This window comes from Acanthaster planci, linkage group LG12, assembly GCF_054643075.1.
Source record: "Acanthaster planci isolate LZ-2023a linkage group LG12, COTS_SCS, whole genome shotgun sequence".
Taxonomy (NCBI): domain Eukaryota; kingdom Metazoa; phylum Echinodermata; class Asteroidea; order Valvatida; family Acanthasteridae; genus Acanthaster; species Acanthaster planci.
The window spans coordinates 4000279-4022121 of NC_141788.1; the positions used below are offsets into that span (position 1 = coordinate 4000279).

Genomic DNA, 21843 nt, shown 5'->3' on the forward strand with positions numbered 1-21843 from the left:
CCAAGTTGTTTGGATGTATTGTGTACAACTTTTTTTCATGCCACCAAAACTCCACAAGGCTAGGTCCTAAGCTCTATGAAATTGCATTGACAGGTCGCTGGGAGAGGGGGTCCTGAATGTCTGGATGTATGACTTGGACAAGGAGGATGGTAATTGAGACTTCGAGGTTTGCTTGATATAAAAATCAATTGCCTTGAAGATACATGTACTAGTGTAGGCACAACATCCCTTTCATGAATTTGTGTGGAAGTGGGATGGACTGGTTAACTTGATTTTTGAAAGGTGTATCCTGTTCATCTCCAATTTTTTCAACTATAAACAAAACACATTGGAAACCCAGAGTTACCACAAGTATAAAGAAGTTCTTCTCAGAGCCATGCAAACTTTAAAAAGTGAGATCAATCATGTCAACTGTAACTTTTGATTCTTCACATCCCAAGAGGTTTAGGAACGTACAGATCACAGAATGACAGTGTTCCTTTTCATCCAGAGAAACTGTTTCATGAAGTATACTCCCGGTTCTTTTCCGAACCACACATACTCATAATATATAAGAGATATAGTCCTTTGCATGGTGCTACCGCAAGTGTTTCCACTTATTGTTTCATGAAGTGGTGCAGGAATTTAAAATCTGCCAAAAGGTGAAAGTAAAAGTGTACTAGTCACGGGTAAAAGCGACTTAGGAACATACAGTCTCAGTGACCTGTGTCATGAGCCTCCAATTTTGCATACATTTCACACAACTAAATTTCTTTCTGCAAGTACCAGTACATGTAATGTACCTGTACATTGATGAATGCTCTAAAAACTTCTATTTATAAGGGTGTTGCGCATTTATGTCAGAAATAAGAATGCATGTACATGTACATGCTCTCGCTTCACTACTTGTGTGCTGGTTTTTTGGTCTGCGTAAATTCTTTTGTTAAAAAAATACAAGTCACCCAACATGTACATGTCATTCAGTAGTGCACACTTCAGTGAGCAGTGATAATTTGCTGTTTTGGGGAGGGAGGCCTTTGAAATTACACATGAAAAAATGCCATCACTGATTGTGGTGTCACTTGAGAGCAAATACATTTTTGGACTCACACTTTTCATAAGCAAGTGGTTTTCTCTCGTGTGCTTAATCCACTTAACAGCATTCTTCACAGAACTTTGCACCATGTAAACAATGCAGCCCTTAAATTTGGGTTAAATTTGTCAGTTGATGTGGGGAAAGATTGTTTACTAGTTTTACTTGTCAACGATAGTGAATTGAAAAGGTGGTCAATTGTTCATTTGGGGTACCTGAGAGGAGAAATTAAAACAATGAAATAATAGTTCCTTACAAATTAATGCCAGTTTATGCTGAAATCATGTTGGATTTCCAATTAATTTTATCTTAATGTTTTAAGCCTCATTTAAACAATGAAAGTATTGCTGATTTTCACAAGAAAGGTTGCTAACTCGTCGTAGTTGACAAAACAAAAGGAGAAGCCGCATACATAAGGGCAGTCAAGACTGTTGTCTCATACAGTTACCCGGGGAGTGTTGTATTGGAGAATAAAATTGCCATTCAGAACACATGAATAGATGTATGCATTCTCCAAGAAGTGCCTGTATGTATGCATTGTAAGTGTAATGAATACTTCCTAATTGAAACATCCACCACTGGACTATGGAGCAGTTTAAGTCGTCGATATTAAGCGAAACGATTGGATGTAGTTTCATCTATTATGTTTGGCAAGTGATCAGATACACTTGGTTGTGTCCCTGCAAATGTGCTTAAGTAACTGCATGCCGTGGAAGTGCTCCAGTAGAGCACCAAATGAAATGGCATGTTCATATTAGAAGGAAGAAACTTCGATTTGTCTGTCAGATGTACCTTTCTTTTCTGTCAGCAGTTCTGGCATAAATTATATCAGTCAGAACAATCCATAGGGACAGTGAAAGGTGTAATATTGAAACACACTCAGGCTTATTTCCACACAAGCCTTTGAAAAAAGCTACTCAAAATCAATGTAAGGGTCGATAAGAATTTTTTTGCTTTGGCACATATCTACGTAGCAGAGAAACCATTCTTTCTGTTTACCAACTGAACTATTTTAATGGAATTTGCCCTTATCACTGGTTGTCAGTTTACTTGCACTGTGCTTTTGGTTTTACTTAGTTGTCACGTAGAGTACCAATGTATTATTGCATCTCTCCTAGAGGGTTCGTTTCAGTATTTTTCAAATTATTTAAAAACTGAAGCCGTCCATTTTAAAGAAACTTTGAATTTGTTATTTATTATCAAGGTCTTTTGGAATTTGTTGGAATACATGTATATAATAATATGAGTCCAGATATAAAGATTTTTACTTGGTAAACCAACAGAGTGCAACAAATTGTGCCCTCTCAATTAAATTGACATTTGGGAGTGGGATATTACATAAATGTCTGCACGCGTGATAAATAAGACATGCAGATGCAGTTATAACACATGAACCTGTACACACATGTACAAACAACTTTTTGCCGTAGACAAGCTAGTGCTCTTTATGATGGACATAGTTTTCTGAAATATTTTACAGGTGTATGGGATATATTAAGTCTGAAGTCATAAAAAAAAATTACAATCTGAGGTGAAACAAATCCTTTGTTACCTCTCCTCTCCTTCAAATCCATTTTTTTTTTAGCAAAAGGGATTTTGTCTTGAGGGTAAGCCATGCTAGTAATTACCGGTGGACGTCTTTTATTAATGCCAGTCTGTAGTGGGGTTGGCTACTATACTCTAAACTGGAGCAAAACCCCACGAGGCCCACATATGTGTGTACATGTATATCATACAGGCCCAGTATTCGTGCGTCAGCACGCTCACGCAAGTAAGGAGTTAGAAATTGTACTGTGATACGTTTTTATATCTGAGGGCAACATTTGCTAGTCCACTATTTGATAACTCAGTTTTAATAATCTCCAGAGATAATTCTGTTTGGCTGCTGTCCAGATATGACCTTTTCGGGGAGGGGGTTGAGGTCATAGCTGTACATCAAGAGTGCCTGGTGTACTGTCTAGCTGTACATGTACATGTACATGGAGAGTGCCTGGTGGGTGGGCATTCACCGTGTTCAGGGGACAAGTTCTTTTGTTAGGGACACTTGAACCAAGTTGTGGGGACATTTCTGAGTCCCCCACAATGTTTTCGGTCCCCACAAAGCAGGTGAAATGCCAAGTGTATGTCCCCACAACTTCGGTACAGGAGTGTGTGTACTGTCTAGCTGTTGTACTGTCTAAATTGATCTGAGCTTTTGTACACAGATCTGTGTATTTAAAGTAGGTCTGTAGCCATTATGCAAAGCTATTAGGAGAGCATATTTGCATTAAGAATATTTAAATGCCATCTTAATATGTACCATCTAGAAATACATAAACAAGTACAGGCCTATATGGTAAAAAAATCTTGTTTCTCAGGGTGCATGAAGTAACTGATTATCATATGGTACCAAGTGATATTACTGTTGTTGATTTTCGTTGTCTGTCATCAAAATTGCAGGTATCTATAAATATTAATTGCTTTTGAAGGGTTCATGATGAAAAAAATTAATTGAACGATGTTGCCACAAAATTGGTAACAGCAGAAGATAGATAAGATGTGAATAGCTTTACAGCCACCTGAACATAGAATTGTGACTTCTAACAACACCTTTTCATACTCTTCTCAGTTTCCTATGACATGTTTGACATGTAACTAAAGCTTGGGAAACTGTTATAAAGGATGATAGTTTTATCAAAGAAATACATTGTCCAAACTTGTGCAGTTAACATGGACATTTCCACATTATACCCGGTACCTGAAATTATGAAAGATAACAAAAAGTCGCTCTGCAGTGTAGCCAAAGTACATGTATATCGGTTGGTTTGTTGTCTGACTGATAGTCGATCAATTTTTCCCAGGGTCTGTGTATTGATAGTGGTAATTAAAGGAAAGCAGGCATAAAAGCCCAGCCCCAGTAGATGATTTACAGCAATCGAACGTGGCCCCATCAGCATGCATACCAGTGGGGCCAACCTGTTGTGGAGTTATAAATTAGACTTTGGGACATTCCCATAGCAACCGAACCTGTAACACTTGGGGCAGCAAGGACCCTGGCTTTGCCTGTTCCATCACTGCACCATGCCTACACTAGGTCAGTGTTGCTGTGGAATTTGAGACGGATGCTTGGAGTAGTGTACATGTATGTGCATGTACATGTATATAGCACAACTACATGTACAATACGTCTTTGATTTGTGCAGCCACCTAAACCTGTAAGGTTGTATTAATTTTAAGCATGTCGGGGTCGTCCAATGTCAAGCTGAAGTTCTATCGTCAGCTGAGCCGTGACCGAAACCTGCAGTTCGGGTTAGTTGTGTAATTGTTGATGCTCCTTTCTCCTTTGAGTCAGTGTGGAATCAGATTGATTTATGCTGTTAAAGGCAATTTTCAGTGCAGGAATGAAACTAACTACCGAACAGTCCAGGAAAACCAGACTGAAAGCGCTTGTGTGCTCTATAAATATGTGCTTTTTTCCTGTTCACTCATGGAACCCATGCATGTACATGTACATTTTGTGTTTGGCGAAAGCGAGTCACAAGTCACCAGGGCTACTTTTAGTTCCAGGGCTTTCCAAGAGGCTTTGACTATAGAAATCAATAGGAACCCTTAACATCTTCAGCCACAGCAATGTCCCTTTTGGTGAGGATACCAAAATGAGTAATACCTGCTTTGTTCGCTCTTTTTAAATGCTAACTGAAAAAGTTACTGAAAAAATTGCCTAATGACTCATTTCCCCAGAATGGGTCACTCAAGGTAGCCTGTACAGTGTGTTGGCCATATGCTGTAAGATTTGAAGTAACAGACTCTTAGAGGGCAGTAGTCTGCTTTTGAATGAAATTTCCTGTATCCAGTTGGCATGAATGGAAACTGTACTTCCATTCAGTTTGATTGCCAACAAGAATAATGTTTCACTGCAGTTGTAAGCCTGCATGCCAATTCACATGTAGAATAGGTTATGCGTATGGTGTTCAGTCAATTAATCACCAGAATTTGTGACCCTCTGATTATTCTCTTTACCCCTGATGTCAGTGAATGGCCATGGGAAACACCTGTACGTCAAACTCTTAGTTATTCCACTTAGGTGTACAGCTTTTAAATAGGTGGTCAGGCTGCACATATATCTGCAATGGTTTTCTTCATTTATCCAGAAGGAAGTACTAAAGTACTTCACTTTCGTGACGGTAGAACTATAAGCTGCTCCCTCCCCCCCCCTTTCTTTGCAGAGGTTCCCACCTGTAATTCCTGATTGATGGACCTGAGAGGCAGGGGGGTGCACACCACCCGTGTAACTGACCGACCCCTTTCCCCCACCTCTCATTACGGAACTGCTCTTCGCACATTACTTAGATCATACCTTTGTGTACTACAGTGTTGAAAGGGCCCATGTTTGACAGGTTGTTCAGTCAGTGTCATAAATGATGGAGCAAGTGCCAGGTATATTACGGTTTCCGAAACTGCAAGTTTTGATTGATTGTTAACAACTGCAGCTAATGTAGCTACACTTATGTGTGAAATGTATATTTCCTTGGAAATTGGAACTGGCGTGATTGATTTTTGTATGGTCTGTTTCCTTTAGATTCATGTACAAGTATAATGTTTATCCTGTTCATTGCCATTTTTTTTTTTAATGGGCACATCTGCCTGATGTGTTTAGTTTGTGGCAATTGGCTCATTTTAGAGTCATGTCATGTAATCATAGAAGGAAACGTCACGGGTTGACTCGTACTTTTTTTCAGACTTCAAATAAAGATTCATGACAGCAGAGCCGGACAACCATTGCACTTTTTGATCATGTTTGATAAGAACCTCCACTTTTTGCAAAGAAAGGATTATGTGCATCATAATCGTGTAGGAGGTGGTGCGTAGACAGTTGTTTGAGGCCCCTGATGAAAACTTAAATATTTGAACATCCTTTCTTCTATAACTGTCTCTGTAAGTTGAAGCTGTATATTGAATATTGTAGAATGTGGAATCACTTATTCTCTTTTCAAAATTGACTGGCCTGAAGTGAATTCCTTAGTCATGTGTGCTCTAATCAAGTTTTAACCAGAAGCAATTTTCGAAAGACTTCTGGAAGTGTTACAAGCACTTTGAGAAAATGTCCTTGTGGTTAAATCCATCCATTACATGTGATATTTATAGTCAGGGGCTTTTACCAAAACATTCCACAGTTGTTGGTTTTTTTTAAAATAAAGTAATCCTGTACACTGGGATCATTGTAAAATGATATAACTTGATCGGTTTTCATGATCAGTTGTAAAATTGCTTTGCAGGTGTAACCCTCTTCCATGCACTCCACTTATCATTATATGGGTACTATGTCCACAAATATCAACTTCATTATAGCAGCAACTTTAAACCCAAAAAGCAAGTGACAAACTACAGGAAGCACCATTGTAGAAATTTTCAATGAAATGGTTTTATTTTAACATTTAACACCCTCAGACCACAGTGATTCACTGGTTTGTACACCAGTGTGGCTTGGAGGTTGACACCCAGTCTTTACTTGTCTTGGCTCTGGTGTTATTTCCGTTTGTTCTTGTGGTCATTCACACAGCTTTGATGTTGAGAATGGCGCCTCACCAAGCCGCAGTCCAGGCATCGATGCCGCCAGCCCTTCCTCGGGACTCATTCTCTCGGCCAACCTGCCTCAGAGAAGAGAGTCCTTCCTGTACAGATCGGACAGCGATTTTGACCTGTCACCAAAATCAATGTCCAGGAATTCATCCATCACAAGTGACTGGTGAGTGAATGTACATGTATATTGTGCAGCACCCATTTGTCTTCAAAATGAAACAAGTTGCACGTCTGAACTGTGGGTTTTTTGTTTTGTTTTTTGTTTGTATAAATAGCATCTCAAGCAGAGAGTAACCTACACGGTTTACTACTTCAGATGGCCCCAGCATTTATTAAAATTGAAACGGCTTCTTGCAAGGCGTCACAATTTCTTTTCAGAATTGGCATTAAGTGTCTAAATGTCAAAACGAACATAGTTTTAACATTCAATTAAAACGTCCACTGTTAGAGTGAGGAACCCAGAATTTATTGTGGGGGAAGGGGCTCAGACTGGGATTTATCCCCAGAATAGCTTTTAATGCTTGAGGTCTCTCCCCCCCCCCGGGGGGCTAGGATGTGCGGCTATATCAGAGCTAGTAGTTCAAGGTAAATGTGTATATTGTGTGTTTTTTGTTTTCAGAAAGTAAAAAAAAATTGACATCCTGGGGAGGGGGCTTAAGCCTCCCTATCTCCCCCCCCGTGTGCCACTGAAGTTTAATAAATTGCTAGAACTAGGTCATTCATTATCAAAAGTGCATATTTATTTCTCTCCGAAGTTCACTCTGAAGTCACAAGACAAGTAAAAAACACATCACTTTGTGATGGTACCACCAGCCGAAATCAAAGGCTGTATTGTATCTTGTTGAGTGAACCATTGGCTGATTCTGTCTGTATTCAGAATTGTCATTCTCAGCCTGCATTCCAATATCAGGGAAACTGGAAATCAGCGACAATGCAGACTTTTGCTTCATCAATGAAGTAGGGTCATGTGCCCTGTTTCCTATTCCGAGTTAGGAATCAGTTCTCTTCAATTCTGCATTAGCAGGAAGTCAACCACGCCTGACATAATTTGCCTTTGGAAGCATAGTCGGGAAAGGTTATTACTCGTTGGAGTATGTTTGTTTTCCAAACAGTAGTGCCGGCAGTGTTTTCTGTGTGACTGAGTAGAGTAAATGCTGCGTGCTGGAGCTTTGTTGTGTTAAGCAAAAATTCAGGTGACTTTCTTTTTTCTCAGTGTTCATCGGACATTGAAAGAAATACTATGCGGTGTGGTTTATCTTGATGTGGGTTCGAAAGTCATCAGGATTCTTTTATTTTTTCTACATGCTGATGACATTAAGAACATGCAGCAAAGAACCGTTGCTGTTTTCCCTGTTGAAAAAGCAAATTGCTTGTGCAAGATACCATTTTCAATCCACATGTCTCTTTGACTAACAGATTTTGTAATTAATGCTTAATTACTGCTTCTCCAATAATGCTTCCTCTTTTCATCTCGTTTGCTCAGTCACAATGCAGAGGACGTGATCGTCACACCATTTGCTCAAATTCTTGCCAGTTTGCGGAGTATTCGTAAGAACTACGCCTCGCTCACAGGGTTACCATCCAATTTTAGCAGGTAAGCTTCAAGCACTCCTTGCCATCAATATGCTGTGACAGGGCCCGGGTCATTTTCTCGTAAAACTTAACATAGACTTTGCTGTCCCACAGAATTTAATCTTCAAGCAGAGATGTTGACAACTTTTGGATTTGGGGAAATTTGGAGGGTCTAACAATTCTGGTCTGATTAGGGTTGTAAGGTTGAGTCTGATTGTTACAAACACACATCTGTTGCGGCTGCGGCAGCTCCCATAGGCATCCATGTTATTTGTAGCCGCAACTTATATGACACGTGTAGGTCTACCATACCACAGAACATTTGATATAAGCATACGTGCATGTACATGTACATCTTGTCTTGGATTGTTGTCACTTCATTGGTCAGAAAGTGAAACAATCGTCCAGCTTTGAGGAACAAATTATTAAATGATGATGTAGGTGTTGTATACAAGTCAGTAATTACAGCTTGATTTGTAGTGGAGTAATTATCACATTGTCCATTCAAAGCTATTGGTCCCAGAATTGAACAATATATCTAACATTTTGAAAATCTAATTCTAAACTCCACAGTGAGTCCATTTGTACCGTTACAAACATGTACATATATGTTCTCAGTTTCATATTCTAATGCGTGCATATGTCCATGTAAAGTGTTGCGAGGGTGTAAACATACGTTGGCGTTCCTGCCCTCCAGGTTATCAGATACCTGTAGAAGCTGAGGCATTTGGCAAATCATACATGTAGTGCACATTATCTGTGAGTCTGTGTCCATCTGCAGACCTTTCAACATTTGACATTCTGTTGATTGGGGATCCAGGGAAGTCTTAATGACTCCTGGGACCACAGCAAGGCATGGGTATTGGGGCCTCTCAACTCACCGTGGCTTTGTACAGAGAACCACAAATACAGTGTAGTGTCAGGAATTTAGAACATACCGGAGTGTGAAGCAGTGTTATTTTGAGGTACATTTTGACAGTTGCCACCAGTTACTGTTTTAATCTTGAAGAAGCAATTTGGGGAATTTCTTGAGCAGTTACCTGTTAATACGGTCTTTGCTTTGGTTCAGTTCTGATGGCAGAAATGAAAATTCAATTTTGCGCACTAAAAAACAGAGTATCTGTGGCGATCAGTTTTATACACACAGACACAGTTTACCCCTTTGGGTCATATTTTCACAGCGCCTTTTTATACTGGCTTATTTTTCACCTTTAATGCTCAGGCAGTGGGTTTGACCAATTGACCTTTAATTGAATTGACCTTTAACTCCACACACGGCATTTTTTTTTAGAATCGGATCCATCACTCCTCCGAAATCCATCTACTTGCATGTGGCACTTTCAAGGGCCACAAGTCTTGTGAGAAGCAACCATGGTTTTGCTGGATTCTTAGCCCTCTATAAGATAATCCAAGAAGCCTTGGTGTATTTTGAAGGTTCTAACAGGGTTAGGGTTCCGAAATAAGCTGGGTTTGAGAGAAACGAGGAGCTTATTTTGCACAAAGTACCAAAAAAACCTTTATGAATCCAACAACCTGGATGCTTTTTTACAGTGAATACTACTATTCAGACTGCAGCCTAGAAGATAGCATCATTAACATCAAGAGCAGCACCTTGACTGCAATTTTGCTGACCCCAATTATCCACCAAGCTGACACATACTAAAGCATACCCCACAGGAAAAGAAGATCGCCCTGGTTGTCCATTATCAACCCACTGGGAAATTGCTGGCTGGAAGAACCATAGCCGTCCATTGTCAGCTTTACTCATTAATGCACATAGCTTTTCACATCACATTTCCTCTAGTGCTGCAACCTTTTTTAAAATGCTATTTTCCTTAGCAAAACACCAACCAAAGCCAATTCGACAGGTTCACTATAAAGTAGATTTGGCTAGGTGGTCAGCAGGTGATTGAAGGAAACACAGGGAGTGAACAGAATCTGTTTAGATCACATTAGGAAGTCCCTTGCTAAGTGGATTGTTTTGCAGAAAAATCAATATTTGTTTTGTGGCCATCTCTGAACAAAGTTATTTTTGTCGTCTTCCTACTCCCCCCCCACATAAAAAGATTACACGTTCTGAGAGCTTGTTGGCTTTGTACAAAAGACTTTAATACCCTTCATTCCACAGTCTGCTCGCATATCACCGAAAACCAAATTCCAAGTTTCCTCAAATGGCCAGGGTTTCATGCATGCCGCTGATCTGAAGTCTGCATGTTTACATGAGCAGGGGAGAGATGCCAGAAGGTGTCGCTGATGTAACATATGCAATTTTTTTTGTTTTGATTGTGCACCTGGCTTGCGGTACTGTGTGGGCGTACTGTTTCATAATGCAGAATTTTCAGGTCTCTGTGTTTCTAGTGTATTCAGCATTACTCTCCATGAACAAGAAAATTGGCTTATTAGATGACAACTATTTCTTTTAGTTCAAGCACCTATGAAATAAAGATGGAAGTTTTTATTATTAACTGCATTGTAATTGTTTAGGTCTTAAATTGTTGGAAATTAATTAGACAAGACAATCAGAAAATGGTCTTTTTTCTTTTAACCCTAACGGTGCTGAACCCAACAAGGTTATGCAGAATTTCAATGGTCCCAAGGGGGTTAGGGTTAGAAAGCTCAATGAGCTAGGGTAACAGTACATGTACGTGTACTTTCTGCCGATACTCCCAATGAACCTGAAAGAACTGAACACGTGCATTTAATTTAAAACTTATCAAAATTATCACAATGAAGTGGTGGTCTTTGTTTTTCATTTAAAGTAAGGATGTGTAGATGAGGTGGTGTTTATGTTAAGGTAGATAATTTAGAACATGACCTGGGACTGGCATTTTGGCAATTCTGCAAACGTCATCATATTGGTTCTGACATTTATCACTTGCATTTTCTCCACTGTGCATGCCTGGATGTGTTATGTGATAGTGCCTTGTCCATTTATGTGATTGACTTGGGTGGGTTATGTGATACTGCTCCCCTTCCACTTATGCCCATAATTGGGAAGGAGGGTGGCTTTCTTAAAGTGTGAAAGTGCATTTCTTCATCATATTTCCCACCTGCCAGACCCTTTTGGCACGGGAAGTGGTGAAATATTTCGCCGGAGGTGTTACCTCACCACTGGTTTCCACATATGTGACACTTGAAGCGGTGCTCAGCTTTCCCTTGTGTTCAAAGTCCTGAGTGCTGTTAGTGCATGAAATAACCTCTCCAATGTAAACCAAAGTATGCTGCAATATTTTCAAATAGTGATTTATACATCTCAAGGCCAAAGCTTGTTATTTCGTAGTTAAGTTTATTAAATCACAGGCTTACCATGTGTTGTGTTTTGTTTTGTTTTGCTTTTGACCCAGCAGGCAATCGCCGAAGGACAAGTTACACCAAATTAAGCCCAACCCGCCCAATGTTGGTAAGTGGCATCCTTAAAGATGCTTTCTCTCTCCCTCGCACATCAACCAACTGTTGTATTTAGAGAAATTGCTGATCCTTATTCATGTCTCCTTTTTTTTCCTTTTTTTTTCGCTCAAAAAGACGAGAACTATGGGAAGCTGGCATTGGAAACCATGGAAGAGCTGGACTGGTGTCTGGAGCAGCTGGAATCAATGCAGACCCATCGCTCAGTCAGTGACCTGGCTACAAGTAAAGTAAGACTGCCATCATTTCTCAATCTATGAGCAGAGTTTTTCAGGTTTTTCCTCTTTGGTGATTTTAGTGTCAGTTTACAGTCTCGGTGATACACGTAGTGTTACCTCACAGCTGCATCAGGTTCACATACACATTTACGATGTCAAGTTTCTCTGTCGATACATCAAGTGACCCCTTGAACTCTTTTCAGTTTTTACCTTTTGAGTTAATGATAGTCATCTTTTCATTTTTTTTTCTAGCTTTGTAGACAACTCTTTGACCATCTCACATGGACTTTAGAAATCACATTATGATGATAAAATTTACAATTGCATTATAAAACGCAAGCTGATATTCAGTTGTCATATCCATAATTTGATTTTATTGCACAGTAAGTTTTGCATATGGGATCAACCTGAATATGAACGGTTCTGCGCTGAAATTCTTTTAGTGCAGGTGAAGGCCTAAATCCACAATCCTCTCACGAGTAATCTGGGAATTTTTTTTTCTAAGGAAGGCAGCGATCAGATTCAGCCTGCCCAGACAAAATGCCCTCGGGTTTCCCTGTCTTCTGTTGCCTTTCTCCCTGCTTGAAAACCGATACATTGGACTAAAAAAAAAAATTGTCAGCCTGATAGCAGACGTAGGTGTGTTTTGGAGCAACGTAACTAAGGTCTTGTTTTTGGGGAGGAGAGGGGTAGATGTGGCGATGGTCAATCCATTAGTTGCATTGCTTGATGCACAGTGCGTGTATGCATGTGGGCTGAAAGCTACACAGTAGCTCACAGGGGGGGGTAGAGTATCTTGGACTTTGAAACAGTTCAGCAATTTATCAGAAAGTTCAAGTATTTTTCTCAACTTGGCTTTGCAACATTATCTTGGGCAAACAAGGTCTCCCGAGGTGCAGAAAGTCGTTACCTATCAGATTATGTGTATGTCAGCATGGCTAAGTGCAGATTTATGCGACAAAGTCCCACAGCTGTAAATTCGGGAAGAGAGTGTCAATACAGGCGTTCTGAAATTTTCAACCAAATTACACAGTACATCGAAATGTGTGATAAATGTGCTCCGGGCCGCACATGTACGTGCAAAGGCACATTGTATACGTGATTCATGGCAGGCCTGTGTATTTAGGAGGAAAGGCACAGAATTGTTTTTCCTTTTTTACCTTTTTAGTTCATGATAGTTATCTTTCATACTTCAAGCGAAAGCAAAAACGAACGCAAATACGTAATGTCAGCTCAAATATTCGCATTTCGCAAAGTTGAACAACTTGAGCAAAATTCCGCAGCAAACATTTCGTGGCGTCAAATTCATTTCGCTTTTGCACTCACCTGAAGTATTAACCGGCCTTAAGATTGTCTTTTCCTTCACTCTGCAGAACTGGTCCCTCAGTCTTATTTACCCGTTGTAAAACTACACCTGGCAGTTTGCATGCATACCCTATTACCCTTTTGAAACAATGTGCCAACGAATATGTTCAAGAATGGAGATTTTATCCAGTATACCGATAGCATATGTCTCATCAGTTACTGATTAAGCAACCGAGCGCCTTTGTATTGAGTGTTGTTCCTTTACTCAATTCTCTATTATGCAGTTCAGACGTATGCTTGGGAGAGAGTTATCAGCATTCTCAGAGACGAGTAAATCAGGCAACCAAGTATCAGAGTTCCTACTAAGCACATATATTGGTAAGTAGCATCCCTCCCTCGCACACTGTCTCCTGAAATGTTTCTCACTATCAAATATTGAAAGAACTCTTCAATTAAGAAAAACATACCGGTTGTTGGAAAGACCTGCGCACAAGTGCTTCTCTGTATGGGGTCATTTACCCTAAGCTAGTTACATCAGTAGTCCGACTAAAGATTTGATTTTGCATCATCAAATTTTGTGATGGGTTTCTGTTTGCATTTTTGGCACCACATTTTTCATGACACCTCTTACGGTGTAAGTGCGTGTTTTCTCAAAATATTTGTAATTTTTGGAATCCTTCCATGAAGTTCTTTTGTCCATGCTCTTTCAAAATTTTGATTTTTTTTTTCTGAATGGATTTTGAAGGTTTGTAATGTCCTCTACTGTAAATGAATCAGTTTGAATATTTACAGTTTTCAAAAGTTGTTTCAGACAGTGCCATGATGCTGCGCTCTGATACAGAAAATTTTCAGCCTATTTCTTTAAAATTCATAGAAGTGATGTGGTAGCCAAGCTATATTCTATTTGAGGCCTAAGTTCAAGCATGCATGCTGGTGTCGTGCATTCTAGATGCAATCTGGCTCTGTTCCTTGCACTCTAGGCTATGAATAAAACACAGAAAAATAATCACTTCACAGCAAAGTAAATATAGAGGACTTTCAAGCTTGAAATGAGTCAGTATCTCCAGATTCCGTTGGATTTTCACAGAAGGGGCTCTCCGGAAACTGGGCATTATTTCATGATGTCATCATGCTGCATGAAAAGCTTTTAATCCTTCAGGCTGATCCACCTTTGATCTTGAACATGTCCAAGTGCTTGGCTCTGTTTCTGTCCATTCTTCCTAGACGACTGCAAAACCATACGTCATCATGTATCAGTACGTACAGGCCTTGTATGCCGTACATGTACATGTATGTACATGTACGTGTGCAGAGTTGAAATCATTATGTTGCAGCTACAATGGCAAACACACTTGATCCTGTCTGCCCTGTAATTTGAATTAGGAGTGGACATTCGTTTTTTAAAAATTCAAATAATTTCTCATGCACTGATTTTTTTGGGTGATGACTCAATGGAAAGCTCACAAGAAAGGCAGTCCTAGAAATTTATCAATTCAATTTAAAAATCTATTTTTCAAGGTGCCATACCCCAAAGGCATGGACAATACGTCTTTAACAACTCACAAATAATTCGATCACCATTAAAACACCATCACCATTTAAGCAGTGGGAAAAAATGGCAGGGGAGGTTGTGTTTTATTTTTGAAAATTATGCTGCTAACTACAACAACCTTAAATCTTTAAGTCTGAAAAATTAGTGCAAAATTGTTTTCTTGTTTGTAAGAATGAAACAATCAGTGTTTATTGACATGCCAACTTAACTTTGACTTAAGACCGCTCTGCAAGTCCTTAGAAAAGCCCACATTTCCTCTCACCTTTTTTTCAGACAAGAACCCAGACATCGACCTGCCCGTCCAGCAATTGCGAGATGCTCCCTCCCCCTCCCCCATCCCCAAGAACGCCCCCTCCAGGGTCGACAGCAAGGGCCTAACAACGACTGCAGCGATGCGACGGAGCAATGAGGTGGGAAAAGTCAAGACGGTCCCCAAGCTGAAGCACCACAACAGCCTGACGCAGGACGTGGTGCCGCGGTTTGGGGTGTCGTACGAGAAGGAGGAAGACATGGAAAATGTAAGTCCTGGGAGAAAGTTTCCTGGTAATGCATTTTTTTGTCCCAAAACTGAAAGAATTTGTCAAGAGTCACATTTCCAATGTTGACTTGGTCTTTCAAGAATGACACATGAGCACCTGTTGAGCGTGCAATCGGCCCTGGGCCACTTCTAGGCATTGTACCAAACATTGCTCTTCAACATTGTCTCAGAGTTTCAAAAGAGAAGAGTGACGATCTATAAGAAATGTCACACAAATCTTGAGCAAATGACCACCAAGGGCCAGCATTGGCAAAGTCCAACGTTGTAAAGGACCGTGGTTATGGCACCTTGTCATTTATAAAAGAAACATGGTATCTTCAGCTGAAACTAATACAGAATCTGGGACAAGTTCATAAAGTCAGCAAGTGGTTAAATACGGGCGATTCAGAATAGTGCGCCCCCATGAGTCGGCAATCACAACGAGTGAAATCTGTCGACCCTTTCCGACGCGCATTGGGTCGACAGGTTTTGGGCATTGTGATTAGCCAATGCTTTGCGGACTCTTGGTGGTGCACTATTGTGAATCGCCCGTATTCCCGACACAAAGTCACATTACATACATCAGACTTACTCTGATAATCTTTATGCCTGCTGTTGAATTATTAAGTACTAGTAGCTTGCCCTCTTGTTTTGCTTTTCTTTTTACATGTAAAAGCAACATATAACTGAGCAGGCTTTCTTCATGTCTACCTCAAAGAGACTACTTTCCGATTTAAATGTTGACATCCTCAGTCAACCGTCTGTTCTTTATGGTTTTGTGCAGCACCACGTGCAAACGTCTGAGTCCATGTGTAAAGGGATTGTCTCACGGGTGGCAATATTTTTTTCAGTGCACCTCAAAGAAATGGGAAAAGCTTGATGGCATACTGCATTTTCATTTTGTCCTTTCACCAGAGATTCCTTTATCAGTGCCCTCATTTGGTCACTCACAGAAAGGCACTCATGCATGCATTTGCAGTAGATTTCCCTCTTGCGTTCAGGCTCCTGAAACAGTCTCGTCCCACAAGATTGCCTTTGAGAGTGAGCCACACATTGCTTTAACAGAAACGATGAGCTGCATTATCTTTATGAGTGATAGTAAAGCCTATAACAGACCAAGGACCGTGCTGTCTGAAACTTTAATTAAGCCTTGTCGTATTTTTCCCCTGCGGGTTGATATCTATGTCAATGCTGACCTTGTTCCTATTTGCATTCCATCCTTTACAGGAAATGGCCCATGTGGACCGGTGGGGATTTGATGCTTTTAAAATCGATGACCTTACAAACCACAAACCCCTCACGGCCGTCACATATACAATTCTTCAAGTAAGTGCCCGTGTCTTGTTGCATACATGTATGAAGTGGTCGCAAATCCTATGTTGCACTGCAAAAACCTTTTCACTGTTTGCCCTCTGGCTTAATTTCTGTGTCAAAATTTCTGCAAGCTTCAGGGCATGATCATTTAGTTTTAGCCATGTAAGTCCTGTTGGATAGGATTCGGCATAAATCTTTCCAGTTCAAACTTCATTCTCTTTAACACCTATCCAAGTTTCAGTTTCCGTCAACTTGAAGGGCATTATATTAAGTTAACTATGTATAAAGTTTAGCCTTTTATTACTTCAAAAGCATACACTTTCAGAAATCTGACTGTGTTTGGTTTTCATTCTTCTCAAAATTTCAAATGTCTATTCCCTCTGGAAGGAGTCTTTGGGTACAGCTTGCCCTCAAAAATTGAATTCCAAAATGTGTATACGACTCTGTGTGAACCAAAGATGCTTCATTTTTTCTTGTTTTTAGGAAAGAGGCTTACTGAAAACATTTCAGATCCCCCCAAAGACATTAATAGGATACATCAGAACATTAGAGGACAACTATAATAAAGATGTGAAATACCACAACCAGATTCATGCAGCAGACGTCGTCCAGTCAACCAACTACCTTCTTTCAGCGCCAGCACTTGAGGTAGTTTGCTGTATGTTTTTATATTTGGTTTAAATCTGGGTATTAAACCATAGTAGCCAAAATTTCACCAGAACTGAAATCACGCCAATGGCAAGTGGCTAGCATTTTCAGCCTTTGTTGTTTTCTTATAGCATACAAGATTGTTTATTTTAGAATAATTGTATCTGGAGAGGTCACAAACTTGCTCTCGAAAAGCAGTAGTGGACTTGAAAGTGCTGAGTTTGAAAGTATTAAGCTGGTTTTAAGAAGGAAAGGGGATTCATTTACAAGTTCTAAGTTTGCAACTTTTCTCCAGATTCCCTCAATTATACCATTGTTCTGTGGTTTTGCTTGTTAGTGCTGTTGACAATATTTTATATTTTATTTACAACTTTGAATTCTCTTGTTTTCCTATCTGTCGAGTTCCACATCTGGAAATAAAAAACAAGATGCAAGATCAGCAATATTATGAAATTAAATGATGTGAGAAATAAGCCATATATCATAAATAAATCTGATGTTTACTTTGATTACATTCCTTTGATAACAGTGCTGTAATGACCTGTGTCATGAACTACATACTTGCCTTGATTTCATAACAGACCCAGATACCAAATTCCAACCTACATGTAACCTGGATTCCAAACTGGAATTTCGGAGATATCTCTACCAATCAGTTGCCCTTATTATTCTATCAATCTTTCCCACTTTCATGACCTCTTTTTCACTTCAGAATGTATTCACCGACATTGAAATCTTAGCAGCGATATATGCAGCAGCAATACATGATGTGCGCCATCCGGGATTGAATAACCAATTCCTCATCGCATCAAGTAAGTCCTTTTTTATGACACGATGCTCTAGCCTCTCTATGCTTATCTCAGAATGACCAGTTTTGTTGAACGGCATGACGGCTGACCCATTTCCTCTGGAAAAGTCCCATGGTTGGACTTCCACTTTTTGTTCTTAATCATGGTTAGCATGTACATGGGACTGAACTGTAACTGCACCACCACCCTTCCATTGATTTCCTCCTTTCCCGTCATGCAAGGCATCATGGGAAATCCCATCCTGCTTCACTTGACACTGATCTAGCCCCTCCCCCAGCCTCACATCAATTCATACCATCACAGAGCTTGCATGATTAAGCATTAGACCATGTTCTATTGACCTTAATTCTTTTTATTGTTCCTGTCTGAATACTCTCATTTCTTGGAAGTTATTGGGTGTAATCGGAACATCTGCCAATATGTTTTGTTTTCAATTGTCTCCAAAAGGCTCGGAGCTTGCCATCCTATACAATGACGAGTCAGTCCTGGAGAACCACTCATTAGCGGTGGCATTCAAGTTACTGCAGCTTGAGAACTGCAACCTGTTTGAGACACTCACCAAAAAGCAGCTACAGCAGCTCAGGAGATTAGTCATCGACATGGTGAGTTGCATTTACCTCCTCGCAGCTCACGAAGATGTGTCTCAGAAATTTGCTCAGTAGATGGTGTTATAGGTTTTGGTGTGTTGTTTCTTTCGACAGTTAGAAATTTAAGTGCTTGTCTGACTCCACTAGCCACTAAGATCTCACATCTGACTCATTTGCTGTAATAATTTAAATAGTACGTGCCTTTTCTGCTCTTACAAAATCAATGACAGAATTAGTAACTTACAAGCTTAGCATAAATTTGTAATCCTTGGTGAAATACCTTATGATCAAATTTATGCTTCATGTGGCAACCGTGGTGATGTAATTATACTTTTTGGGACTCTAATTTTTCATTGTTGGTCTGGGTCTTGTGATGTGCTTTCTCATGCTGGTATCATTTCATTTTTTCATCTCAGGCTTCTACGTTGTCTCCTGTCTTCTCTTATTTCATCTCGTCTCATCTTATCGGACCATCCTTAGCTTTTTTCCGTCCTTCTTCCTGTCTTGTCGCCGGAAGTCTCATTACATTTCCCCTCTGTTTGCATTTCATATCTTGTCTTGTTTTGCCTCGTCTCACCTTGTCTCTTCTGGGCTCTCTCATTTGGCGTCTGTCGCCTTCTCGCATTTCATCATGTGTCATGTTCTGATTGTGTTTCCTGTAACCCTTTCTTGGTCTACCCTATAGCAGTATGACTCAGCTTCTCATCTTTTTTTCCCCGTTTTCTTTCCATATACAATTTTCTTGTGTTTCTCTCTCACCTCACATACATTTTTTATCCCCAAAATGAGATTGTTTCAATTTGGCCTTTGTGTAAGAGGTGGTCTTGTTTGCCTGTGCTGAGGGGCCTCAGGGGCTGAGGGGCCTCCTTAGGAAAAAGTCAACTGAACGTGAGGTCTGAAAGACTACTGGGGACAACTGAGTTTCAGAAAAATGAAAAGGCTGAGCCTCAGTTCCCCCCAAACTGATCACCTGTTTTGGGGGTTTGATGTCTTAATTTTGGTTGGAGTAAGAAGCAATCGTAGGATTAATTGTAGTGCCCATTTTCAACACCACTTTAATTTCACTATTTGAGACCCTGAAGCAATTTGAGGGTCCAGGTAGTCACGTAATGAAGAGTTTCGTTGCATTGCTCTGAAAGGCCAACATGTCACTTATTGGAGTCCAACCACTTGTCCTAAGCTTGGGAGGGTTTTCAAAGAGTAAGAACTCTACATTATAAAGGGTTTTGCCTTCTAAGCTAGCTTACAACTAAAAGTAGGGTGGCAAGACTCGAAGAGAAAAACATCTCATCAAAAATGTCATATGGTTTTTGTGATATGTTTATATGTAGTATTGAAAAATCTCACATTTAAATGAAATGTCTCTTTTTTCTTCCCAGGTTTTAGCAACAGACATGTCCAAGCATATGAGCTTGCTGGCCGACTTGAAAACTATGGTGGAGTCCAAGAAAGTTGCAGGGTCAGGCGTGTTATTACTTGACAACTACAACGACAGAATGATGGTAAGAGTATTACATCTCTTGAATTCACAATCTCACTGCCTTTAGTAGGACAAAGAAATGATCCCTTCCAAATCATGGTGCAAGAGATTAAAACTGAGTAATGTCAGGGGGAAGTATCATTCCATACTAGTGACTTTCGTCACACATTTCATCAGTTTTAGAAAGTGTCACAAAAACCAAAGAAAAACAGGTTTCCAGTCAAGATGTCACCTCTTGTCACAGGTTCCCAGCTGATATTTGCCGAGTAGTAATTTCTTCCTGGAAGTTGGACCTCGTGGTTTTGTTTTTTTTTTTTAATTAAGAACCCATTTTAAAAGATTGTACTGACTGATTTACTGTAGATTGTCATTACGGAGAAATATCAGTGTCCTGGTCTTAATCATACTTTTTAGGAGTGACACAAATGTGTCCGTCCTTTGCTAATTTAAAAACCCTTATTCCCTAGTGTATTTAGTGGGCACAGAATCAAATCCATCAAAAATCAAATCCTCCCTGTGCAATCCACATTGCTTACCTCAAAAGTCACCACTGATGTGATGGTCTTTGCTGTTGAGCCTATTACACATGGCTTACACAACGTCTTCAGTGCTGTTGCCATGGCAAACTGCACCGAATGCCCCTGAAGTGCTTTAGTCGTCCTGGACCAAATCCATCATACTCCATCAATAGTCGGTCACCTGAGGCCTGCCAACCATGAGTTCATCAAAGTACTTTACAAAAGGAATGGATGTGGATGAATTGTGAGTGGTAAGAGCTGTCCACTGGCCCGACAATGCAAACAAATTGATTCATATACTCCCTCCGTCCCTGTCTCCACTTCCCAGGTTTTAAAGAACTTGGTCCACTGCGCCGATCTGGGGAACCCGACCCGTCCACTGGACATCTACCGCAAGTGGACAGAGCGGGTGATGGAGGAGTTCTTCCTGCAGGGTGACCTGGAGAGGCAGAAGGGCATGGACGTCAGCCCCATGATGGATCGGTACAATGCCTCCATCGAGAAGTCCCAGGTAAGTCTGGGCAAAAGATGGCACACTAACTTGTCCATAAAGTAGTTTCCGCTCTGCCCTGCTGCGTCACAGTGTAAGCCGATTTGCACTTAGTTTAATCGAATTCTTCATTTCTTTTTTTTTTTTAAAGTCTTCTGTGATTTTGTTACACTGGAAAAAAATTTGTGGCAATTTATTTTTTTTTCAAGAGGAACTTACAAGAATAGTTGTCAATATCAGAAAATAGTGAGTGTACATGTATGCCATTTATATATATTTGATTTTTGAGAATCTGAGCATGAAAACGAACAACCTTATCATAGTTGGTTTGGCAAGTGAAGAAGAATTGTCAGCAGTTTATTAACAGAACATAATATTTTATGGAAGGATATTTATTATGGAAGGCAGTGTTGGTCATGTCTGAAAGCCACTTCCACTATTGTCCGCTCGTCTCTGTGTGTTTCCAATACATTGACCTGTAACTGGCTGTCTTCTGGTACGTTTTAAATTTCTGAATAATGTTCATCTGGGAACATTTTGCTCTTCCTAAACAGGTTCTTAAGGAATTTGAGAGTGGCCAAATCAAGAAAACATTAGAAAGCTGGGCCACTGGTCAAACTTTTTTCCCAAGCATTGAAAGAGAATTCCAAAAAGAAATGCAAGGAGTGTTTTCTTTTAACATTAAAATGTCACACACTGTAATGGAATGGTATCTGCTCTGCCAAAATAACTTGCAAGAGTCAGAGAAGAAATTTGCCATTGCTCAAACAGAAGATTTCATGTTGTTATTATTTCTT

General features: G+C 40.0%; 1 protein-coding gene across 9 annotated transcripts in view; it reads left to right on the plus strand.

Moving 5' to 3' along the window:
• The window catches only part of LOC110977429 (3',5'-cyclic-AMP phosphodiesterase 4C-like), an 87993-nt gene that overhangs the window by 59908 nt on the left and 6242 nt on the right, over positions 1–21843 (plus strand). For 7 of the 9 annotated variants that reach the window (XM_022231561.2, XM_087144271.1, XM_022231562.2 and 4 more), the window contains 12 exons: positions 6612–6797; positions 8115–8225; positions 11548–11603; positions 11726–11838; positions 13416–13509; positions 14957–15201; positions 16428–16526; positions 16998–17162; positions 17875–17974; positions 18419–18573; positions 19938–20060; positions 20885–21067. In XM_022231561.2, coding sequence (XP_022087253.1) covers positions 6612–6797; positions 8115–8225; positions 11548–11603; positions 11726–11838; positions 13416–13509; positions 14957–15201; positions 16428–16526; positions 16998–17162; positions 17875–17974; positions 18419–18573; positions 19938–20060; positions 20885–21067 — 1630 coding nt within the window. Of the gene's footprint in view, positions 1–4151; positions 4361–6611; positions 6798–8114; positions 8226–11547; positions 11604–11725; positions 11839–13415; positions 13510–14956; positions 15202–16427; positions 16527–16997; positions 17163–17874; positions 17975–18418; positions 18574–19937; positions 20061–20884; positions 21068–21843 lie in introns of those variants that run through there. The other 2 variants (XM_022231560.2, XM_087144269.1) reach the window with 2 other exon arrangements.